Genomic DNA, 26,251 nt, shown 5'->3' on the forward strand with positions numbered 1-26,251 from the left:
CAGACTTATCAGAAGGTGCTGCCTTTATCCACCCCAGGAGGTATTAATCCTCTCACATGCAGTGTGTGTTGTGCAGCTCCTGCACATCTCAGCAGCCTACGTGTGATGGCTTTGCTGTTTTTCATAGTCAGAGGGAGCATCCACAGCTTCTGATGTGGGAAGAGCTTCAGTGAATGCTGAAGGGACCCAGTGATGTCCTGGCTGTGTGTAACAACTGCAAAAACACTGGCCTCAAAACTGAAAGAGAAGCGAATGCTCCAATGAAGATAGAGTCATGTTCTTTGGAAACATGGGGGCAAGGAAGGAAACACAATTTGGCACTTGCAGCAGGTATCTTGAGGCTCCCAGCTCTACCAGCACATGGAGGCAAGAAGGGATGGTGGATATTTCTGGTTTGATTTCTTGGGAGTCTTTGGACAAGATCTCCTGCTGATCCAGCCTGGGGGCTGACTTTGAGTGGAGCTGTCCTGAATTGAGGATCTATCCCACACTGTGTGTTTATCACTTAATACCAGGAAAAGGAAAATATCTCCAACAGTTTTGTTGCCAAACAACTCAGTCAAAGGGAAAATTTACTTCCCTTCTGTTACCAGAAAATTCACTCCTCTCCTACACTCCCTGCTTTCACAGAGGATCTCTTGACTGACCCAGGCAGTGAAACAGTGCCCTTGATCCACACCAAACAGGGGCTTTCCTGGCTCAAGAAAGGCAGGGCTGCCCAGCCCAGGCTTGTTCCCTTTTACAGAGCTCAAAGAGCCAAGGAGAAGCAGGAGGTGGAGGTCAGGTTCTGGTGCTGGGAGTCCGTTCAGCATGTGAGGCTTTTTTGAAAGCTCATGGTGGGCTGGGCTGAGCTGGGAAACCCAGAAGCAGTGCCATACACTGGAGAGTGCTCAGGACTCCTACACACAGATGGGAAACAACAGATCCAAGCACTCCTATTTCCAGACAGGAAACAACTGCAGGCTCCTGGTGATCCCTGCAGCTGGAAGGGTGACAGCACGGCGTGCGTGGGCTCCCCCTTACCTTCACCACGGTGACCATGCCCTCGTTGGTGACGGGGTCGGTGCGGATGGTGAAGTGGCCCGAGGGGTCCCCGCTGATGATGCGGTAGATGGCGTTCCAGTTGGGAGAGTGGGGCTGGTCCCGGTCCATCACCGTCAGGTTTGCCACCACAACCTCCACTCTGTTCTCAGGCACTTCTCCTGAATACTGCAAAGGAATCACAGGGCTGGTCATCGTGGGAGCTTTCTGTCCATCCTCACACCTCCCTCCCCTCTCCCTTCCATCACCGTGCCCACAGGGAAGCCAGTCCCATGAAGGCGACCATGGAGTTATTTGTAATGAGCAACGCATCTCTTTCTCAATTCTGCTTTTCCTCTTTTTTTCCTTTGAGTATTTTCCCAAAACCTAACTTCACCTCTCAGCCCGAAGGAAAACAAACCCACTATCACACAGCCACTGCAAGATCCAGCAAATGCTCCAAGAAATCCAACAAAAAGCATCCTGGATATTCTTGCTCAATTACAGCAACCAGAGAGTTAATTGTCAACAGCAGGGGAAAATGGCATACGGAAATGTCTACATTTTTTAGGATGACTATCTCCGTTTATCCCAAGGTATTTTCCCTCACTCAGATTTCCATGATGGCATTTTATTGCTTCTTCAGTGATTTTACTTCATTTTATTTCTTTCTTGCCCCTGATTTTGTCTCATTATTTGAAGTGTTTCTTGTGATTTTGCCACAGCCTTTCCTGGTGCTTAATTCTCTCATTTAGCACTGATTTCCATGGAGCATGTCCTGTTCAGGCACATCCTGACACATTAACTGCATTCTTTTCTGCTTTCCAGTCCCTGATTTATCTCATGGCTGATCAGGGATCCTGGCCTGTGAATACTTCCAGTGTTTCGGACTCAAAAGCTGCCAGTAAGACACATTCCCAAATTTTCAACTGTCCTCGTGTCTCAGCACTGCCTATTAGCAGCACTTGCAAATCAACACTCTGATTGACATATGGCAAATTAAACACTGGGGAAACGCCGGGAGCGGCTGGCTCGGAGTCTGCAACTGAAATTCTGGCCCCAAACTGCAGGAGCAGAGCACTTCTAAAATCTGGCCTTTGGTGTGCACAAATGCCAGGTTGCGTAAATGATAATAAATCATTCCTTTCTTAGCACAGGAGTCCGTTTCCCCTCCTAACACATCCCCATCCTTTGGCATCTCTCTGTTATGGATGCTTGCATTTAGTGTATATTATTTCACCGCTGACAGCAAAAATATGCACTCTGCCTTATGCTAATGTAAATTTAAATTTGTCCTTTAGTGGTATCCTGAATGGCATCTTGCCCTCTTTTCTGCTGTGCACCTGTCCTAAACAAGTTTTCATTAGTGAATGCAGATGGCATCTCTTTCCAGCCATGCCCAGTGGTGGGGAAGAACGGTGGGAAGCTGCAGGATTCTTATTCCACTACATGCTACAGCTCTTCTATTCTCTTTATTTCCCCCGATTTCACTTGTTCTTTACCCATTCTCTCGCCCAATTTGCAGTCTCTGTGGCACACAGCTTAAGCAAGGGAAATATATGGAAATTTATCAAAAGCCTCTTGAAAAATCCATTAGATTATGCCATATGTACACTCTACTATCAACCTTGTCTGCACTGAAGCAGATTAGTTAAACAGGATCATCTCTTCCTAAATCCACACTAGTTATTGCCCATTACATTAAATTAATGTTGTATGGCATGGCAGCAGTGACAAGCTGATGAGCCCCCAGTCTCTTTTAGGCTGCACTGCTAACTCCAAAGTTAAAAAAACACATCTCAAATCTTCAACCCAGGACCACTGATTTCATCTGTCAATCCTAGGCTTATGCCCTGCAGAACCAAACAGAATTAAGTCATTAAGAACAAACCATCAGTTGTATTTAACCCATTTAAGAGGGCCAGTCTTATATGATCCCTGAACACCCCAGGTGCTGCCAAGGAGTTTGGGCTACATGAAAAACCCCACCCAACAGATTTTACTGAAGCTCCTCTAGCAGCCATCACTACATCTGTTTTCAGCCCACAGTGATAGAGCTTACATATTTTAAAACATGAGGTTATATTAAAAATTATAAATACACAAGTTCATGCCAATATAAAGCCTAGAGGAAGATCACAGCAGCCTATAAAGCTTTTCCAAACTGATGTGGGTGAAAACCACAATGCTCAGCACATCCTGGGCAATCCAGGAGTTCATCTACTTGTTGTTGACCTCTGTTAGGTACAGGTAGGAAATTATCAGTCCTAAGCAGAATTGAGAGTGGATGCTGCTTACTGTGCTCATAAAGCAAAGTATTATTCTGATGAGAACAGAGCACCTTCACTGGAATCAAAGGAGCCATCCAAAGCTATTCAGGGTAAAAGCAAATCTTGGAGAGATGTGCCACGAAGAAAAGAGTAATTTTCATCAGCTACAGATCAGCAGTCACTGGGAATTCAAACTGGAGTCTGCCTTTCCTCCCTCTCAAACTCCCCCACTATCATTATTATAGGTAAATGCTGTAATGTGTATTGTCCACAATTGTCTTTACCTTAAATAAAATTAAGTAATGACATTAAATTGCACCTGCTAAAGGAAGGATGGCAGCTCAAAGCTACCCACACTTCTTTAATGTCATTCCCTCCTTACCCTGGAGTAATTCAGGATAATGAACATCTTTCACTATGCTGCTTTCCAGCATTCCCTCTGCTCTAAGTTTTCTTTCATAAGATTACAATTGATTTTCAAATAAAGAGAAGCATATCTATTCAAACAAGGTAAAACAATGGGCAACAGAGGAGCTGCTGGAGTAAACACAAGATTGATAAAGCAGTACTTGACCTATACTTGTAGCATTTACTCATATTCCCATGTATTTCATTTAGCTTCACTTCAAATCATTGCATTTGACGTCCTTGATTTCCAGAAAAAATTTAAAGACCACTGATGAGGATTTCTCTGTCTGATTGTCATACACTTCCCTTCTCAGATAAGGTTCAGTTCTGAAACTGCCATGTTTTAAATCCTTAAATTCTGTGGGGTGTTTTTTTCTTCCCCTCCTATAAAGGCCTGTGCTGGCAAAACTCCTTCTCCCACTCCCCTTGAGCTGGCCCCTCTGAAGTTATGCCTTGCTGAAAAGGAAATAATTCATTCTGATTTTTGGGTTGGTACTAAAATTGGTTAATCCCAGAATTTGTCTTTCGTGTCATTTGGACCTGACAGCACATAAACACAGAGACAAATATCATCCCAGAGGAGAAAGGGATTGATGTGGGGGACAAATGATGAATTCACACAATAACTTGACTTTGTGCAATAAATCCAGAGTCTGGGCAGTGAAGCCATGCACAGCTGAGTAAAACCAATTAGCTACTGCAGCCACTTCTAGGGAGGTGTGGGACTGAGACAGATGAACACAAAAATAATTATTCAGGCTTCCTTCTAAAGGGAATTCCCTTTTTCTTCCCAATGTTCTTACTTCTCTCCCTGGCTGATTTTGCTAAAAAGCTGTGAAGGCAAAGACTTGTTCAGATGAATGTCTGCAGGAAAGATCTTTCTGTTGCCTCCAAGATTCACTAATGATGGCACACCATTTGTTCCAGGCAGCAGTGGTTTATGAAGCCTGAATTGCCTGGACAAACAGTGTTTCATGACCCATAGCTATGGATTAACAGAAGAATAAGGGCATCTCAGTCCTCTTATTAGACTTTGAACCATTCTCCTGACAAATAGGACTGCTGCAAAGTGCTGAATCTTCTCTCTAGGTCCCTTAGCCTGGGAGAAACTGAAATGAGAGTGAGTGCATGTGGTGGTGGGGAGTCCCATCCCTCCCCAGTTCCTGCTGCCAGCCTGCCTCTTCAGGCTCTGGAGATAAGGTGATGTGCAGCCAGACAGCCCAGCACTCAGGGGGATCCACTGGCTGAATAAAACCCACAGCTCCTCATGTTTCAGGGCATCCACCCAACCCCATGCTGGCATCCCAGGCTAGAGTTTACCTTTTCTGCTAACAAAGATGCTTGAAAAGCAGGAAAATTAATAAACAACTGTGGTCTGGTTGCAGCAGTCTGTGTAAAATTGTGGAGGGGGAGGAGAAAATCTCCTAATAAATCATTAATTGTGATGTGACTGCCCAACTGCAGCACGGAAACAAGCAAATGCCATCCTAATTGATTGCTTCTTATTCCATCTTTATAGGCCTGCATTTTTTATTGTGTGGGTTGAATGAGCCCAGAGGTGTAAAAAACCTCTAGATTGTACTCTGTGTATCTGCCAACCTGATATTTAGATCAATAATGCTCTTTCCCCGCCTCCCTCCCCCCACTCCTACTACTGGTAATTTAGCTTTTCTTCCTAGCAGAATAATTGCTGTTTTCTTAAGCCTTACTATCAATTCTGTGACCTTTAATTTCCAATATAGTTTTCTGTAGGGATGGCAGTGCTGGGCTGTGAGTTATCCCAGCTCTCAGCTGCTGTGACAGTCACACAAGCACTGCCAGGGTCTCCCTCCACTGTGTGCAAAGGAGACCATGAGCTTGCTCAAATCCCATAAAACCCCCTGTAAAGTCAGGCTTATTTTTCAAGTCAGGCTTTGAGATGCTCGTTTCTGGTTTTATTAACCTCCTCACTCCAGTGAGGTCTCGAGTGGTGACCACGGATGTCCTCACTCCTTTCTGAGGCTGCTCTGCATTCCATCAGCTAGCAGCCCCTCCATAAACCTCTGGGCTGTTGTTTTTCCAGGTTCATGGATCCCTGCAGCATCCCTGCTTCATCTTTACATCCACGTGGATCTTCTCCACAGTCCATGCATGCACTCATACCCAGCTGCCACGGTGCTCCCTGGCACAGGAGCTCCCTGGGCACTGCCTCGTGGTGCTCAGGCAGGAGTCAGCCTTGCCCAGCCCACTCAAGGAAGTGCATGACAATGAGCTCACCAGCTCTGAAAAGATGCTTTGGAAGTTTTGCCCCTGTCCTGAGCAGTTTGTGCCAGTAAAGCAGCTCACCCACCTGCAAAGGAGCCCTCTCAGCTCTGAGCATGTCGTGGTGCAGACAAAGCACCCACCTGCTCCCAGGGAGTTTGTGCTGGAAGCTTGGGAGATGCTCAGTGTGGTCTCCATGTGCTGGTTCCTTTTTCTTTGGGAGAGTTTGAAAAACAACAGCAAGGCTTAAAGTTTGGCACTTCTGAAGCTGATCTCAGGCTGGAGCACAGACAACCTCTGGTGTGTTCCTGCCACAGGTGACAGCCACTGGCTTTACACTTTGTCTTTAGTGGTGTCATTTTTTCAAAATCTCAAGTAATGACTAACTCTGGATCAATATACAAATTTTACTCTTTGAATATGAAGACAAAGCTGGAGCAGAGAAGAATAAAGCAATACCTTCTCTTTCAGAAGCAGCAAAAGAAAACCCTCTCACTTCAGGCTCCAGTGTGAGGAAGGAACATGTGGGTTTCACCTTGGTTCAAAGACTCTTTGAGTACTTGCCAGGAGTTCAGAGCACATAATAGTAAAAGGATATTAAAAAAAAAAAGTAGTTTGCATATCTAACAAAGAGCACTAATTTTTTTTTTCATTATCAGATGTTACATTCTTTTGATAATATGAAAAGATGCTGCAGAAATGATGACACAAGACACCATTCTGCTGCAAGATAACAATTTCCAAATAAATATATCTTAAGAAATGAGGTTTGAAGTTTGCATAGAAATTTAGATATTTTATAAAAGTGCATTACAACACAAAGGAGCTTTTTATAATGCTCATATGAAAGGTTTAAAAAGAGATTAAAATTATGTCCTTGGAAGGCATATAGCCTTGTCAAGAAAAAAAAAATCTACATTAACCCATGTAGGAAAGTTGTACTTTATCTCTATTTCAAAGGCTATAAAGAACCACTTTAATCAACCTACTTGACTTTGGGGACTTGCACATCTCACTGAAACTCATGAAATCTGGCATAGTGTGGTTGCCAGAACACAAAAGCCTTTAATCCGTAAACCGACACTCTTGTACATTCAAATCCTGATACTATCTCCTTGTTAGGAACAAAAATTGTGAATTTATCCAAAATGGGATCTCATCTCGTCTAAATGATGTAGCCTTTGCAACAGTGACCTTTAACAATAGTTATACCCAACAATGAAAGATTTTATGTCAGGAAACAGTGGAAACAATATACATTAAAATTCTGATCTGATAGCACAGCCCTTTATTTTTCAGTTTTAGACAAGGATCCTTTGAACATTTCATTTGCTCTCTTGTCTAACATACCTTTGTTTCTTGCCCACGGAATGAACAGCAGGAAAAGGTGGCTGATACTTTTCTGCAGACTATTTGATTGTCAGGTGTAATTAGTAATGCTCTCTTTAAAAGAGAGACATAGATTTTAAAACAGCTGGAACTGCCTACAAAGCCTCATTCTTAAAAATAAAAAAACCCTTATATACATACATTTATATAGCAGAACATTTTTGAACAGATACAGTGCTTGACAGCCCTATGCTTCCCTTCAGCTGCAGAACCAAAGGCTGAAGTGACTTGCCTGTCTCCTGAGGCAGCTGCAGAACGGGCTGGAGCCATGCCCTGTGCTGGGGCAGAATGCTGAGAAAATCATTAATTCATGTGTTACTTGATAAATCCATCAGGTCAGCCTGGATTAGCCTATCGATCTCCCCAGTGCATTGCCACAGAGCCCTGTGATCCTCCTGAGCTGCTGGGCTGGGAAAAGCCCTGGGAAGGGGATGGGAACTGGGATGGGCTGATCCCAGCAGGGCTCTGAACTCCACTGGGAGCCCAAACAGGTTTGTGTGGGCTGGGGTGAAACAAGCTAAAAGAAGCTTGTTCTGCTTCCCAGCTGGGAAGCTCCACCACCTCAAATAAACCACCGTGGGGTTGGATACCCTGGAATTGCCAAAGCAGTGCCCCCTGCATCCCCACTGTCGTTATTGGACACGAAATGAGTACACAGAAGCTTGGTAAGTTCAAAGGAGAAAAAGAGAGCATTTTATCTGAACATCTGGAATTTATAGAATTCTAAAGGTAACCATAGATTGGAGGATGGAATTGCCACCTTTCCAACCACACTGGTCTAAAGATCAATCAATCATTTCTCTCTACCTACAGATAAGTATGTAAACGAATCTATTTTTACATGAAATTGTGTGGGAACTCTGACTCCCAAATACATAAACATTATCAGAAGGCTGAAGAAGTTTTATGAGAAATTTAACACTTTCAAAAGAACTATAAAAGAAAATTTAACACTTTTAAAAATCAGGGCAACACCCCACCAAGGCACGGGGGGGCTTTCCAATGTACTTTTACTCTCTAAAACAACCAGCTCCCTAAAAAGAGGATGCTATCAATTCATTTGTTGGCACTTCAGGCCTCGCATTTCCTTCTCCTGAAAACTGCAAAGCAGCAAAAAACACGCTGCTTTGAACAAAAGTGAAAACAAGATTTTCCTGATTTACATGTAAACAGGGCAGCAAAAATTGCATGAGAGAGCTGAGCTCCTAAACAAGCAATGAGTACTCCACAGGTCTGGCTCTGTATCTCTTGGTGAAATGTGTCTAGAAGGGGATGTTTCAATTCAGGCACCTGTAATAAAGTTTCATAAAGAAGGGCCTTAAGCTGATAAATCTGGTTTAGGATTTTCTTATTAACTGCCCATTCCCCATAATGAGTTTTTAATTTAATTTTTTCAGATTTTAAGGCATATGAAAGCTGCTCATGTGCCTCTGGGATCTCAAGATGGGTATTTGGGAAAGGAAGAATTATGAGAGTACTGAAACTGATTTTTGCATATGCTGTAATCCTGGTATTGAGATTTTTAACAAGTTTCCTGTGCAGCACAGCTCAGCCCATCTGCACACTGACTCCTGCTCAAACTTCCTCTGCACTGCAATTGGAACCTCTGTTATTTCCAGATTAGTTTCAGAATTAGCACACAGGGGGTTTTTGGTTTTTTTTTTAATGAGTAAGTTGGAACTCCATCATCAGGCACTGGAAGACCCTCTGGTCTGGACAAAAAAAGGGTTCCTGACTGGATGGAGCAGTCTTGTAGGAGAAAGCACTGAAGCAGGTGTTTTATTCTGAAAGTGTGGATTATTCTGTGGTGTAAAGACAGGATTTTCTGCACTGGTGCCACAATGGCTGTTTTCTATGTCCTTACTGATGCTTAAAATACAATGGCAGTGTCTGCCAGAGGAGTGAGAACGTGCACTCACAGGAGATTTGTGCCAGGGTTTCTACAGGAAAAGATGGAGTGCCTAAAATCTCAGAATTATGGAATGGTTTGTGTTCAAAGGGACCTGTAAAGGTCACCTAGCCCAACTCTCTGCCACCTGGCACTCTAGAGAAATGCCTGCCTGTTTACAGTAACTCAGAGCACAGAAAATACTATATTAAATACTGTGTAATTAATCAACATTGCCATGAAAAAGAGGTTCTTTCTTGCTGAAATTCTGTTTACAACATTTGTGGTAGAATGGAGCAGAGGAATGAAGTGAGAATCACGGGATATTGGGTCAAAGAAAAGATGGAGTTGTAAATTCAGGAAAGAGAAGACTATTTTTTCTCCTTTTAAAATTTTTTTTTAGCAATTAAAACCTGTTATTGCACTATGCTGAAGAACTCTGCCACACTCAAAAAAACTTTGTGAAACCTTTCAACCATTCTCTGATTTTAACTGGCTTTCCTCTGTGTTGTGACCCTTTCTTCTACAACTGGGAAGCTTTAAGGCATCCCGGACAGTTAGAAAGATTTGATAAGAGAAAACTCACAGCACTCCCAAATCCTTTGCTAAATCTCCCTTTTTCTTCCCCCACAGCATGTCACTAAAGATTTCATAAGTGAAATGTACTTAATGAAGTTCCCGATATATATCCTCTTAAAATGACAGCCCTCGGAAGCAACTGTTTTTAAAGCAAAAGAATATTGAAGAATTAAAAACCTGCCGACCCAAGGAAGTCAGCCAACCCCAGGAGGGGATTTATTTCAGTGCCTTCCAATAATGGAGTTACAGAATGGATTTAAATTTCTCAGCCTCACACCAATGCCTGAGATGCTGTGGACTTCAGAGATAATGAAATAATCCAGCACAAATGGGTGCTTGCCTGGGACATCTGGCAGACACAGGCATGGCAGGGCTGGGTGGACATCCAGCCTTACCACGATGCTTCTGGGTGTCTACATTCAGGCAACTGAAACAGGCTCTCCAAAATTGAGAGGGTTGAGGGTGGAGGTCTGGGTTGAGGAAGACAATTAGGATATTTTGTATATAACCAAAAGCAGAAAGAGGCACAAAAATCTACAAGAAACCATTCAAATTTGAGGAAATGCTACAGGTGGAAAGATGTCAGACAAGAAACGTGGGTAGATATGTGATATAGGAGCATCAGTGTCTGATTTCTCCTTGAAACTGTAGCCTGACACACCGGAGATGATGGGAACAGCATCTAATCCCACCACTCAGATCTGGTGGTGCAGCCCAGGGCGATTTCCAGACAGCACAGCACAGAGTCCCAAGGGCATTTCCCTCTGACAATTCCTCTGGCTCCAGAGATTCTGTCAGTGACACCTGGCCCTGTCACACCTCACTGCACACAGGTAGCTCCCACCTGCCTGGAACCTCCTTCTCAATGGACAATTCCATGGACAGCACGGGGTGGGGATGTGGTCTGTGGCTGCTCCCTCTGGATCCTGCACAGACTGAACAGGGGAGGAGAGGGAGGAGAGAAATCCCTGCTAAATGAGACATGGAACCAGGAGACAGCTCTGCCAGATGCTGCAAATGAGAGGGCTCATGACAAATGGGGGATGGTGAGCGGTGGCTGGTGGGTGCTGTCGTGGGCTGGGGGTTGTCTGTGCTTTGATAATATTAGATGGTATTTAATATTAATTAAAATTTTAAATGCAATTATTAAGAGAATGATATTATAATATTAATTATAATAGTAACCCAGCTGCACAAACCAGCAGGCTAGAAAGCCAAATGTCAAATCAATTGATGTGTCCCATCCATGCATTGTGACATTTTTCCACGGTGCTGGGGATGGATGTGCCACTCAGCCCGTGGGTGAGAGCTGCTGAAGCCCTGCCCAGGCAGCAGGGCCTGCTGCTGGATGCTCCAGGTGGAGAACATGCAGGAAACACATGGAATCTCTGCTGCTCCTCCTGCCTCTGCCTCCCATGAGGTGCTGCAGCTCCAGCTGACTGAATTTACACTCTCCAGCATGGAAAGGAGGATGTATTATTCTTGATTTTACACCAAGTACTACATGTGTTCAATCTGAGAGAGACCAATCGAGTATTTTTTATATCCCCCCCACCACTTTTTTTTTTTCATGACAGAAAATTGAAATTTGTAATGAAACTATTGTTCCTGGTTTTTTTTTTTTTTTTTTTTTTTTAATCACTGGTCTTCGGCAATTTTAAACTCTGAGGTCTAAAAAATTCATTACTACTAACTTCCATCAAGGGTGTTCCTGAAACCAAAATTACTTAATCAACTCAATTTAGCTTCTTGTGTAGACCTAATTCAGAAAAACTTTATCTTCTTGAATTGTTATTGCAATTAATTTCCCCCTCTTTTTTTTTTTCTGCAGCAGACGACATTTCAGTAATTAGATATTCTATAAAAATGAGTTATTCATTCAGAAGAGCTTCACTTTTATATTTGATTAATCACATTACCACTGAGGTCTGGGTTTTGTCTCCAAGGAAAGTTTAATGACCTCATTTTAATCCTTCTTTTAACCACCAGGCAGGTATCAATGAAGAGAAATAAAATCATCTTCTTTTTTCTTTTTCTCTGCTTTATTTCACAATCTTGAGATTACATTTGATGCTTTTTCTGTGTGACTGACCCATTTAGAAGGAAGAATCTAGCTGATTCCAATTAGGTTCAGGGCAGAATCAGTCTAAACAGAGCCTTGAACTGTGCCTTAATAACTAATGCTCAGTGTAATGGAGAGGAACCAGAACTGCTTCACCACGTGGCAGCCAGTTTAATGCTCTGTACATGATTAATTTAGTGATAATTTGAAAATGAATGTACTGAAAGGAAATACACAAAACAAAAGGCACTGTAAATTTAGGTTTTGATTAATGGGGTATATTAGGAAGAGACTTCTATCACGGATATGACTTTTTTTTTTTTAAATCAATGCATATATACCCACACAATATAATGGAATAACTCATATAAACCACAATTTATCTGTGAGTAAAGACTTGGATATGATTGATGACTGTTTCCCTGGCATCAGCATCCATCTATGCTTTGGATCCAGCAGTATGCACATCTATATTTGGTATTTATGCATATACATCTCTGTATCTCTATCTGTTTTGCAGTCTCAAAGGTATCTCATTCTTTCTGTCACGTGTTACACTGGTGTAAAGGCATAACAGACATCACAGAAGAGGCTGATGCTTTTTTTATTAAGACATGAAGAATTATTGTTTTCTCATAAAGTGAGAAATATCGTTCATTTTAGAGGAAAGAAGTGATAAAATAAAGAACAAAATTTGAGCATCCACAAGAGAGCAGGAAGTGTTTTTTGTGTTCCCTAGCACAGCACTGAAAGGGCCTCCAGGCACTTGGAGATGCTGTGCCTGGGAAAGCCACAGTGCTCCCAGGAATCTGCACTTAGAGCTGGGATCACCTTCCTCCCCTCCCAGAATGGAGCTGCAGGCATCTCACTGCCTCAGCTCCACTGGACAGGCTTTGCACTGAGCTAGGGATCCATCTCCAAAGGTCACTTTGACTCCAAAGGGAGATCAATATGTAAATAATTTCCTAATCATGGTTAACCTGTGTGTCTGTGTCACACTATGACACGAAGTAACTAACGTACATGCATTGAGATTGAAAGAGTAAAAGGATGCAAAAGGAGGGAACTTTATTTCTGACTTTGTAATATACAGAATTCTAAAAGTGGTAGTGGATTGGAGGATGAAATTGCCACCTCTCTAACTACACTGGTCAAACTAACAGTCCATTAATTCTGTCTTCCCACAAAGAAGAATGTAAACCAATCATCATTTACATGACAGTGCGTGAGAAACTCCAGTAGAAATATGTAAACATTAGAAGACATAGAAAACTTTTTAAAGAACTTTAAAATTATTAAAAGAACAGGGTGACACGTCTACAGCTGCAAAGCCCTGGAATAATTATTATGGTGAGTTCAGCACAAGGCTGTAACAGGATGGAAAGAATGAATATTGTTTCTCCTGGTGTTTGCTACTGCTACCTCCCAACCTAACATTCTTAATCTAAATTCATTGTTCATGGCAAAGGTTGTCACCAGGACATGCAATGAGAGGCAGAAAGTCCATTTCAATTTATAAGCACTGGGGTCTTATTTAGGAAAACTAGACTGATTTGTAGTTTTTAAGACTTCATTGACTGTATATGTAATGGAAATGCACACAGAATTAGGTAGATGCTGATATACCCAAATGCTACTGGGCATATCTGATTCACTTGAATATAATAATTTATTTCAGTTAGAGGCTGACAGTTCTGTAACAGCCCAGGCTTTGCTGGGTCGTTTGGCTGAGCCTCGTTTCAACTGGAAAATTGCAAGTGAACACAGTCATCTGGGAATTTCCATGAAAGCATAATTGATTTTTAACAATAAAGGCTGTCTGCAGGACTGTACAGGACTCAGGGTTTGTCCTCAGCTGTAAAACAACGCAGCCCTATACATTTCCTTACCAGAGCACTGCTCCTTCCCCTTGCCAGCTCTGTGCAATCTACTTGAATTCTGCCTCGTGTGACAACTGCCTCTAAATTACGCCACAGGCATAGTTTTGATGATTTAAAAACGCTCTATGACCCGGGCTAATCTGCATCCAGATGTCACTGCAGACTTTCTGAATGGCACAGGTGCAGTGACAGGGACAGTAAGACCTGAATGGACAGCTCCATATGCAGCTTTAGTCTGTACACTGGCAAGTCATGAACACAGCACTCAAGATTTAAGCCCTTAATCTTTTCCAGGGTCTGGGAACAGGGAGGAGGCAGATGGGCACGTGCCAAGGAAAATAGCAAGCTACCCACTTTCACTAGTTTTTCTTGGATCAACCTGTTAACATCTCTTTTTAGGAAGCCCTTGAAAGCATCCTGGTCCAATTTTCTATCTGTAGGAAATCCCAGTGACATCCCACTCCTGCTGGGCTCTCCTTCCACAGTGTAAGATGAATTTGTAAAACATGAGCGTGCATGTAAAAGGGATTTCTCATAGCACTCCCATGTTCCAAATGCCTCTGGGTACATCTGCCTATACATGTGTTTAGGAAATCCCAAGGCAGCCTGACATGGATGCTGATTTCGGTTTCCTATGACCATTAAATATAATTTCTCCAAAGCAGACCTACTTGCACCTTTGTATCCCAATCACCTGGAAGTCACAATCTTTCAGCCTGAAGGAAGAGCTGAGGTTTTCCTGCTACTTTGCTATTTTGAAACTCACTGTTAAAAATGGAGCTCAGCAGGATCTGACTGAGGGGGCTGCGGCCCAGGCCAAGCACTCACCCCACTTGCAAAAAAGCCACATTTTTACAGTTCACTTCAGCTATTTCTGTGCAGTGCTGCTCTTGCATAGGTTGATGCACAGCTATACTCTCTCCTCAAACAAACAATGAATGTGAGAACTCATTCAGAACAAGGAATACAATTTTAAGTTATGCTTGTTTGCTTTGTTTCCACAATTTTGGCAAGTTCACAGAGCAGGAAGCTAAGTGAGAGCTACACCATGGGCTGTGAAAAAGGAAACACTAATGCCCTTGTTTAAGGCACTGAAAGTGGATTACTATACCTAATTTGGGTCAGAAGAATGAAAACTGAGCAGAGTGTGGAGCACAGCAGGGTTAGCAAGACAACCAGGGAAGGGAAGCTGTAAAGCAGAAGGGGTTGGAGGATCTTGGCTTGTTTTGCTTCACAGAATGATGTACACTAGTAAATCACAAGGGAGAGAAAATGGGAAGGAAACGAGAAGAAACCAGAACTATTTCTGGCAAAGGCAATGCCAGCAGGGCAGTGATGCTCCGAGAGCATCCTCACTCTCAAATTCCAAAGCACTTATCAGAATGGGCTCATTAACATCTCCCATAGCACCTGAGGAACCAGAACACCTGCACAGAGAAAAGTCAGACATTTTGGCAGTGTGGTGCCAAAACCAAGAAATCCTTTTAATTTGGGTCTCCCTCCGTGTTCTTTTGTGCAGGAAGCACCGAGCTCTTCTCTGCAGATTCCAGCAGTGCCCAGCACGAGCCAGGTTAACTCAGCCTCCCTGCAGCAGCCAGGGGTGAGCCTGCTCTGACAATATTAATTAAATAGGCCAGTTAGAAACTGGCAAGAACTGCTTTTCCCAATGTGTTTGCAACAAGGACTTGCTCCTTCACTAATCAGCCAAGTAACCAGATTAACCTTGCCCAGAAACACGTCCCTCCTGCCCCAGCACAGCCTCTCTGAATTCAGGTTACTCCACACCAGCAACTCTGCTTTGAGTTCAGTCAGTCTTTGGCCAGGTGACATCTCCCAGGCCAGCAAAAGCCAGCGCTGCCCTGTGAGTGGGAAACACCCACCCATCCCCAGCAGTCCAGTCCTAAACCTTTGGGGCTGCTCCTAACTGGCGCCAGTGTCAGGATTAGCCAGTGAGGCAGGGAAGGGGATGCTGTCCTAGAGTTGCCTCTTTAAAACAGACTCCAGCGGATTCAGCTTTGGAAGAGAAAATTCTCAAAGCAGTGACAAAGGGGAAATTTTAAAGTAGCTTAAAATAAGACCTCCTAAGGCTCAGGAGCTTAAAGAACTTGAATATCCCAGTTTCTTTTTCCCCTTTCTTCCCCTCCATTTTTTTTTTTTTTTTTTTTGAGAAGTTGATTGCTAGGCAGGTTTTCCCAAGAATCTACAAACTCAAGTAATCATGAGCACTTTAGCCCTGTGAAATAATATTTTCCTTACATGGGCTACTATAAAAACAAGTTCTGCACAGTAGGCAAATTTAAAATAACTTTTAATTAACATTTCAGACACAGAAGTCTGATCATGCAAATTCATCTGCGTCTCCTCTCTGTGCCTGATTGTTCCTGATTGAATATGATAAAAATAGACTTTGTATGAGTCAAGTGTAGGCATGGATTTCTTTCACTTCTCCTCCCCTCTGATTATGCATTTTCTTTGATAGAGTGGAAATCCTTGAATGGCTATTAACAGTATCATGGGTCAGACTGGAAAGGGCAGCCTGCCTGAGAGGAGGTAAAGATTTCACTGGAATTAAAGGTGGTCCCCCTGTGAGCAAGAAAGATACTTCAGTTTTACATAAACCTCACCTGAGACTATCCAGCATTGTTCTGTCTCAGCTGACTTTTAATCTCTGAAACACCAACTCTAATTTCACTGCATCCCCTGTATCTCAGGTGAGCATCTGACCAGAGCCTATGGATCCATATTAATATGGAAAAACCACATCTCACTTGCACACAGGAGATAAATATTTGAAGGCAGACTGAGGAATTTCCCCATAATTAAGACGTGTCAGAAGACATGACCCTGTTATAAGTAACAAGGACTCTGGATAATGGAGGGCACAGTGATACCTTCATTTTACAACAGTAAGAGAGCCAGTTTTCCAGTAAAAATTCCTACAAAGCCTTTGTATCACAGTCCAGTTAAAATGTCAATATTTTACAACAGCTTGTGACTTGGCAGGTGCAAAATCCACCAAAAAATCCACAGAAAAGAATGAGTCACAGAAAACTTGGGCATGGGGGATTAAAATATCTTTTTCTATGGCATCTGACCCAGAGCCTGTGGGCATGGGCTGGTTGGTCACTTTGAGGAGTCAGTGCTACCTCTCCTCTTTGGCTGAGTTTATTTATTTTTGCAAGAAACAATGTCACACAAAGAACACAACACTATATACAGGCTGAAGTCCCAGAAGAGCATTCCCTGGGTCACAATCCTGTATTAAACCATTAAAAGTGCCCCAAACAGCTGGCTGTGATGTTTACAGCGTTTCAGGGGATGCTCCTCTCTAGTGGTGTCTCTCAGGAGACATTTCCCCACTGTTGGCTGCTCTCTGATGCTTTTCAGCTCAGGCACAGGTAGCACTAAAGATCAAGAAAACATTCACCATCACAAAGAAAGAGCTGGAGTGGACCAGAGGAGGCACCTGGTCCTTGCTGTGCCCGGTGCCTTGCAGCCTGATGCAGGTAATCCTCATGACTGCCAGGACTGGCCATGCTGGTGAGACTGGCCTTAGAGTTAACAGCAGACTTGAGTTCCAAATTATTTCATCCAGAGACTCTGATTTTCTTCCTCCCATGTAATTTTAGAACCCTTTGCTTGAGAAGGTGGGGCTCCTTCTTCCCCTGCCTTTCACGTGGTGGACCAAAGGATGTGAAACCCACCGACATCAGTTTTCATGGAAGCGCCCAGGAATTTTGGAGTTTTACTGAGGTATCTTCATTTTGCACCTTTAAGGATCTTCTCTGTCACATTGCTCTTTTACCACTTCTCATCCAGCACTACACTTTGATGCCAGCCCATCTGGTATTTTGGATGTCCATTCACCAGCACAGCTCTGCTGGACGTGCCCTTCTGGCATTGCTGTGCTGTCTGAACTTGCACGTGGTCCACACACAGAGCCTCTCCCCCTGCCCTGTGCCTGGCTGCAGACGTGCCCTGACTCTCTTGACCATCACAGTGGATGCTTTCCTCTCTCCCATCCTGTTGTTAAATTTTACACAGCAACATTAATTCCTGCTGCTGAATACATGAGCTGTGACACCAGCGTGGTGCAGCGTCCTCCTGAGCTACATTCCCATCCAGAAACGATTAAGTCTAAAACCACCCTGGCTGAATGACAGGTAATTTAAGAACGCTATAGGGTGGGCCTTTGTATCTGTCTGGGATGAATACAGCTCCTGAGTTCCTCTCATCTGGCAGCTTGCCAAGAGCAAGCCACAGTTTCAGTTATTCAGTCTATTTTTGTTTTTACAGCAGCATCTCAATACAACTATTTAAAATAAAAATATACAATATCTCTCCAAACAGTCCGCAGACTTAAAAGAGACCATGGGCTTTCTCACTCTCTGAGGACCTATAGATTTCCTGGAAAGTGATTTTTGCTATTTTTTTAGAGGTGTTAAAATGCAGATCAGGCTGTTTGAGGACAGAGAGGAGATTCAGTTTAGGCTTAAAGAAACTCATCAGCCTGATGCTGTTCCCTCTTCCAGTAAGAGAAAAAACATATTATACTTTCATACTCACATGAAATTCAGCCTGGCTATACCCAGGAGTATATCAAAGATATTTGTTTCCATAGAATCAGAAAGTATTATTGTAAAACACCCTTGGTTTTCAACTCTTTATAGGAAGTCCCACGTGCCACTGTGTAAAGCCCTTTGGCCCTTGCAAAACTCTTTCTTCAGTGATTGAAATTAGAGAAATAATGGTACACATCAACTCTGCTTAGAGGAAGAGTAGCATTTTCTAATCCATTTAACACAATTCTGTGGGTAATTCTCTTGATGGCTTTTATTCCTTCCAGGTTTAATACACACCGAGACATTAAATACTCAGAATTTACCTGAAAGAAAATTTCCATTATCCCACCTTCCATCAGCTTTGAGAAGTGCTTTGCAAAGCCATTAAAATACACCACATCTGGAGGGGATGCTGTGCTGCAGAAGGCACCAATGTGCTGGTGCAAGTCACCCTGACCCAGCTCACCCTGCTCCCCAAAACCTCACCTCCCGTCTTGCATCTGGGGACAAGGACCCCACCACCTGGGTCATGTGGAGAACCTGTGCTGAAGTGACATGGCCACTAGATGTCATTCCTTTTTCACTCAAATGGAAGGCAGGGAAGCCTCTACCTGGCAGAATAAAGTCCCTCCACACACCAGGGAGAGGTGGCAGTGCTGTGGTGCAAGGTCCTGCAGCCCCACAGACACAAACTTCCTTCCAGAGAGAATAATTCTGTCCTGGCAGGAGAAGGACCACACAGCCCAAGAGCTGTGCTGTATTTTTATGGCTCTTCATAATTGTACCATACTGAAGGAGACCTTTAACCACAAGGTCACAGCAGAGAGATTGGAGCATGCACGATGGACACAGAACACACGTGTGCTGTTACGTCCACTGGAGCAGCAGCACAGCCTGGGCATTGATGCCCAGACCTGAAAACGTGTTGGGTGCCCGTTTTGCTGAGACTCAGGAGGAATTTAGTGCCTTTTTTCTTCTTAGAACCTATGTCCAAGTCACTTTGTGAGAAAATGCTGTTTGGGAGCTGAGCATGTCACAGCCCCAAGCCCAGCTCCCAGTGGGGATGGGGAGGAAGGACCCAGACTCCAGAACTGACATGAATCCAGTTTGGGTCCACAGGGGCATAAACTGGGCTCTGCATGACTTCTTGAGTTCTGTGATATATCTGCAGTTTGTAAGAGTAAAACTAAGGGGAAACTTTGGTCCTATGCTAATAAATATTTAGAGACCATTTAGGATGGAATGAAAAATCAGAATAATATAAATAATAAAAACATTCCTCCAAGGATGTTCAGTGACTTGAGCACAAAGAAGTTAGACCTTCTGTATTTATAAAGATTTGATGTCCATTTAAGATACATCACTTACTGCTCCTCGTTGACCCTCATATGAATACAGACAGGGCACACAAACATTTCTCATTTATTAGCATATAGACCTCTGCACGGCTCTGTGATTTCTAAATTGACTATGCACATTTCAGATTTTCTACATCTGTGGATTATGAAGGCTGGAATGAACCCGACCACATCATTTCACCTTCCAATTTTTCATTTTTACCTTAACCAGGTCTAAAAATTTGCCATTTGCAATCTCTATTTTTTCCCCTTGCCCTCCAGGAATACCTTAGAACGCATGAGACCAGAACAGAAGAAAACTGTGCCAATAAAACATAAGAAAAAATTTTAACTGATTAAAACCAGATGTACTGAAGAATGTCTGCACATTTACTGCCAGCACACACAAATACATCTGTTAGAGCTATCAGTGAAATACAAATTTTACCAGCTACCTGTTACCATTTAGAGTACTTACAGCCCTCTTGAAATCATATCCAAGCCATAAACCCCAAATACCTCTCACTGCTCAGGATTTCACTCAGAAGTATTAATAACTCTGATATGTCTCCAGCCAATTGCTATGAAACAACTGCATCCTCTTGTGCAATCAGACATGGGCTGTTTGCCACCTTATTTCAGCGCCTTGGCCAAATCAGTCACCAAATAGTTTTGCTGGTTCATGAATCAGTCTTTTCCTTTTTCCTTTTCCTCCCTTGAAAGTCTTTATTTCACACTTATCCATCAAAGTTTCTCCTATCTGTCCAACCAGCTCGGAGAGACAGCAGATATCAACATCCATGAATGAAAACCATTGTGCCCATGCATCCCCCGCTGCTGTGTGGATACTCACAGTGCTGGTGGTGAATTCAGGGGGGTTGTCATTGACATCTGTCACTGTAATGATCGCTGTGGCCGTGTTGGACAGACCATAGTTCAGATTTCCTTCCATATCTGTTGCTTGAACAATGACTATGTACTGCTGAACTTTCTGGAAAAGAAAAAAAAAAATTAAGAGAAGGAAAAGATGAGAGACAAAAACGCACCCTGTGAAACACCTTGATTTATTTTCCATATACAAGTATGGTCTTTAAGCAGACTAAGAAGTTAATTGGATTAAAAATGTTAGTTAAAAAAAAAAAAATCAGTTAATTTTTCTGTATCGTTTTTGAAGTGATTTTTACATAGATTGGTGGACATCCTCTGTCTCATGGGAAAGCAAAATTCTTATGGGCAAAATTCCCTGGTTGAAGCTGACATTTTTATTAACTTTTAAGCATTTTCTGCAACATTAGCTTTTGTCTTCTGAAAACCAGTAAAAGTTTTGTTCATGTGTTTTCACTGAAAACATTGCTAAGAACATTATACCCCCAAAATTGACATCAACATTGCCTGGCGGCCCTCCAGCTCGTTCTGCTCACACAGTTTGATGCCCAAAAAGCATTAAAATGCTCTTCCTGGTTCAATCCTTAACACAATCTTGGTAAATAAGGAGAATTTAAGTCCAGTATGGAAGAAAAAAAAATAATTCAGTGCAATAAACAGCAGTTCAGCAGAACCAATTTAAATTCCTGAGCACCTCCTAGAACACAGCTCTCAAAGGAAAAAACCTCACAGAGCCAGCCATAAAAATCACACACAGTGAAGTTCTAAAGGATACTGTAAGTCAATGCAACTGGGAAAAAAACCTGAATAAAATAGGAGAGGCCATCTGATGTTGCATGTGTACATATATTCCTGGGATCTCTTTACTCAGGAATATCTGCCTGCATCAAGAGAAGTCTCCTGATCTTTACAACTGGCCTCAACAATAAATTTTCATTTAAACCTGCAGAATTTACTATTGATTATGTGTCTTGCTCACAGAGCACTTCACAGGCAGACAGGAAAGCAAAGCTCCTCTCCTGGAAAGTGGGCAAAGGGAGGCATGGGGACAGGGAAGGATCCAGCCAAAAGCTCAACACAGCCCTGCTCCTTAAGGCTGCAGGAGGCTCATCAGAGAGCCCCAAAGGTGTGTAAACCAAGTGGAGGCAGAATTTTATGCAGGAAAAGCTTTTTTGTGAAGTCAAGTTGAGGGACTTTGATGCAAGGAAAGACCAACTACTCCCAGAACACAGATCAGGTACCCAGGGCTGCTCCTTCAAGGTGCCAATCCTACCAGCACGTGTAAAATGTCAAATGTCCTCTGAAGTTTCAAAGGGCAAGAATTAGGTCAATTACATCTCTTTATTCCCATATAAACATCCTTCAAGTGCTGTAACTGGCTCAGTTCTTTAATTCTTCTGAGTTGCCAGAATAAGAGATCTGCATTCTAGCTTTATCTCGATTCCAGGGCTTTTAATTGACCTGCTAAATTGACAAGACATCACACTTAGGGATCCATCAGCACCATGGAACTGGAATATATTATGGAAATGCACTTTCATTATCTCTTCCTATCTTGTATAATAAAACATGAGGGAGAAACTATTGTTAGCCCTTGTTTTGCCTCATGCAAGAAGGTTCTCTTCACTACTCCATTTGTCAAGCACTGCACACGGCTGAAATGTCCTTATTAGTGAATGTAATTTCTCTTTCATATTTAGCTTTTCCTTCCTTATTCTCTGTTATAGATGACCTGGGAGGCTGATGGAAGTATTTCCTAACAGGCCAAATACTTTAGCTTAAATAACAGAAGGTTTAAATCATAGAAGTGGGGAGGATACTTAAAAAACTAGCAGCAATCAGATTTCACATAAATGAGAAAAACACATCTGTGTGTATATTTACAGACCCCAGGTTTACAACAGAGTTGTTTTATTTAACAAAGCAGCATTCACTGAGCTCTGTAGTGTTAATAAAAAAAACCCCACACAAAATCAGAGCACTAAATTGAAGAAGTTTAAAAGAAAGATGTTGATCAGATCATACGATACAAAAAAAGAGAAGGAAAATGGCCAGGATTTATTGTAATGTGCAAATGTACCAGCCACAGGAAGCTGGTGTAGAAGGATGGAAAGGAGGGAAGGATGGCAAAGGAACACAGCACTTGTGCAGCAAGTGCAGGCAGTCCAAGCCAGGTGAGCAAATGTGGGGAACTCCAGCAGATCTCAAAGGGATGGAGTGACCAGGCAGGACCGTGATGGGAATGCACAGGTTGGGGACAGGTGAGGATCTCAGGACAGCCACTGGGTACACATCAGAAATGAGCTGCTGGGGGAACCCCAGAGACATCCCCAAAGTCGTACTGATTTCCACCAACTGAGCACAAAACGATTGTGTTTAGAGCAGAAATGGATTTTGACATGGAGAATGGTGTGGGAAGTTGTATAGAACGTGGACATACGAAATCATAGAACAATCTAGGTTGGGAAAGATCTTTAAGATCAAGTCCAGCCATAAAGCCAACACTGCCAAGTTCACCAAATGGAAATAACCTGAGATCTGATCTGCCAAACCTTCAGGATGGTTTCCATCCACCCCCAGCTCCACCCCAAAGACTCCAGCACTGTGTGAATATAAGGGTGCTCCTTTCAAGTGCCTAGTTTCAGTTTATAACTAATTCAATCTCTAGCAAGATTGGCCCCAGCAGATAACAAATTACTGATTTTTTTTGTTTTTGTTTGTCTCTAGCTAATCTTTTTGCTTTTGTGCATTAAGCTGATTTTATTGAACTATTCAATCAATTTCAATTTCAGCATGTCCTTCCAATTTGTCACATCATCTCCAGGGGCATCTCAGTTTGTTGTCCTAATAGCATTATTATTGTTACGACTATTAAAAAAAAAATGCAGCCTCATGCCCCCAAGCACAAGAGACATTTTCTCGATGGCATTTTGATCATACAGAATAATTCTCCTATTCTCTTTCTCTGCAAAAATGACATTTTAAATAGCACAGGGCAGAAACTACAGCGTAGAGGTAAACCAAAATGGTTCTAACATTTACTGTATGTTTGCTCTGATGGTGATGCTGTGGAACTCAGGAAATGAGCCTGTGGCCCAAGGGGGTCTAGACTAAAAACCCAGCCCCACTGAAGCCTGTGGGAGGTCCCGTGGCAAGTGTTTCTAATAAATCTAACAGATCTTCATGCTACAGCAAAGCAAATGTGCTGTTTCTACTCCAGACAAGGAAAAAAAATCATCTTGATACATGAAGAGCTTTTAGTCTGACCTAAAAACTAAGAAGGTCTTTTGAAGGAAAAAATTATGAAGGAAGGCATAATTAAAGAAACGGTGGCAGATCTAATCTGTCTGCTCTTCTGTCAATCATCTGATAGAGTGCCCAAAAGAAATACATCAGCTAAATTCCAGAAGATGGCAATTAATTTGTTAAGCTGGTTAATGGGAAATTAGTCAAGAGTTTGGTTAAAAATGTGCCTTGTACAGGAGGAATGGAAGCCTGGAAGAAGGGCAACTGAATAATAGAAAGATGTGATCCAATAGCACAAAATACAGGAAATTGCAGCAAGACAACAATAAAACAAAAATTTCCTGGAAGATGTTCTATTGGACACGTGGGAGGAGGGTTGTCCCCATGTCCCACCAGCTCCCTGCTGCCGAGCAAGGAGGCAAACAGCCTGGGTGCAGCTCTCAGCAGTGCACATCTGGCAACCTGATTCCCTGTGCCAAGCAGCCAGGGCTCATCGGGATGCTGAGCACAGCCCAGGGCCTCCTGCTCACTGCTGAGCCCCCAGGACCCAGCCAGGTGCTGGTGCTGAAGAGCCCATCACTGGAGAAGAGCCTGGCTTGTTTAGTCTGGCAAAATGAAGGCTGATAGCAGATATGATTGCTGTCTATAAATAATATCAGGAGGATAAACACCAGGAAGGTGAAGAAGCAATTTAAACTAAAGGACAATGTTGACACAAGAACAAATGGGTATGAACTGGCCATGAATAAATTTAGGCTGGAAATTAGTAGGTCCTTTACCAATAAAGGAGTGAGATGCTGGAGCAATCTAATACACGGTCTGAGGAGCAAAAACGTTCAAAAGAATATAGTAAATTAGGGCTAAATCCTCCTTTTCTAGGTAGAAATTATTACAAATTGAGCTAAAGCAGAAGGCAGATCTCTCAGCATTCTCTGAGTATAAACAACTTTCGAAAAAGAAAAAGAAAAAAACCCCTTTCAGTCCAAATGACACAGACTGTTGATGTGAAAAGGCTTGACACTGATCGTTATCACTGCACCAGCCCATTCCATTGGCACACACAAAGGACCAGGTGCCCCAGATAAAATTACAGTTCCTGCAAGTGGCTCTCCCCATCGAGACAGAGGCTGGCATGGAAAGCGCCAGCTCAGATTCCTGCCTGAGCCCAGCACAGCTCATACCCTCCCTTGCTGAGAGAGGTTATAAACACGAGTGAGTCGTATTCAGAGACTGAGTAGAAAAGAACAAAGTCTTTTAAAATGAAATCCTAGTAATGGAGTGCTACCTGTGATCCCAATTTTCAAATATGCACGCACAGTATTTGAGAAATGTGGCTACTGCCAGTTCACACAGGCAATTATTATACATCACACATGAGCTGGGGAACTGTGTATACCAAAGTCCAGAAATGCAGTAATTATGTGATTAAATTAATCTGCATTATGGACAAAGGGTTTGCAAAATTAGGACCTACATTTTCAAAGCTCTGTACAAATATTGTCCAATTAATTACTGCTTCCTGAGAAGTGTATGACTAGCTAATTTTAGCACCACGTCTGGTAAAGCAAATAAGGTTACCAGGATGTAGGATGTATTAGCAGGAATTTATTGGTGGAGGAGATAGGAAATCTAAATTCTATTTCTTCCTATGGTTATCCTCACATCTTCTTTATATCTATGTTTTTTTCATCTCCCCTTAATTTTGCAACACCAATGAGATGAATATGAGATGTTCTTGTGATTTGCTTTCTAAATAATTTTTTTGGCATGGTAGTGAAGACTTGATGTTCATCTTTTTGGGTATCAGAGATGGCAAACACACCATTAATAAATACTGTACCAGAACCAGGAAAGGCAATTTCAAAACAAACAAACATTCACTTGACTCAAGCAAAAGTACTTTTCCAAAAAGACCTAAATAGCCACTGTTTACACAAAGCTCACAGAAGAAACTTTTAAAGCATCTATCCCTTAATACTCCCTACTTAGCCTTGGTTAAATACAAACAGATTTCCAGCAGAAAGCTGTCTTCTGGCCTGTGATGTGCTGGTCAGACCCCGTGTGTCCCTGTGACCCTCTGACCAAACCTGACACCTCCCAAACACCAGTGAACTCCTCTGTGCCAACAAGAGCCTCAGTCCCACCACCCACAGCAGCTTCACCCACATCTCCAGTCTGGAGGAGCTGTTCCACCTCCCTGCAAAACCCATTATTGCTGATACAAATGAAGGTCTGTAGTCAAGCTCAGGATTTTCTCTTGGCACTGGAACTATATTGACATCCACCTTTAATGGCTTTCTCCTGACAGCCTGATTAACAACCAGCAATTAAACTTCTTAACAATTTCCCTCTCAGCACCTAAGACCCATAACCTGGGGGATCTCACACATTATACAACTTATCTTATTCTCTCTTCAGCTACTGCACTTTATGATAGTATATTAATGTGTTACAATTTACACCTCTAAACCCATTTGGAACCAC

At 42.6% G+C, this 26,251-nt stretch overlaps 1 protein-coding gene across 4 annotated transcripts in view; it reads right to left on the minus strand.

Annotated features, from left to right (window-relative positions):
- Positions 1–26,251, minus strand: part of CDH4 (cadherin 4) — a 415,526-nt gene that overhangs the window by 23,073 nt on the left and 366,202 nt on the right. For all 4 annotated transcript variants that reach the window (XR_005982316.2, XM_030289048.4, XM_072917016.1 and 1 more), the window contains 2 exons: positions 20,490–20,627; positions 1,024–1,209 (listed from right to left, as the gene is read on the minus strand). Coding sequence is in view for 3 of the 4 variants with exons in the window: in XM_030289048.4 (XP_030144908.2) it covers positions 1,024–1,209; positions 20,490–20,627 (324 nt within the window). In the remaining variant the exon portion in view is untranslated. The remainder of the gene's footprint in view (positions 1–1,023; positions 1,210–20,489; positions 20,628–26,251) is intronic.

This window comes from Taeniopygia guttata, chromosome 20, assembly GCF_048771995.1.
Source record: "Taeniopygia guttata chromosome 20, bTaeGut7.mat, whole genome shotgun sequence".
Taxonomy (NCBI): domain Eukaryota; kingdom Metazoa; phylum Chordata; class Aves; order Passeriformes; family Estrildidae; genus Taeniopygia; species Taeniopygia guttata.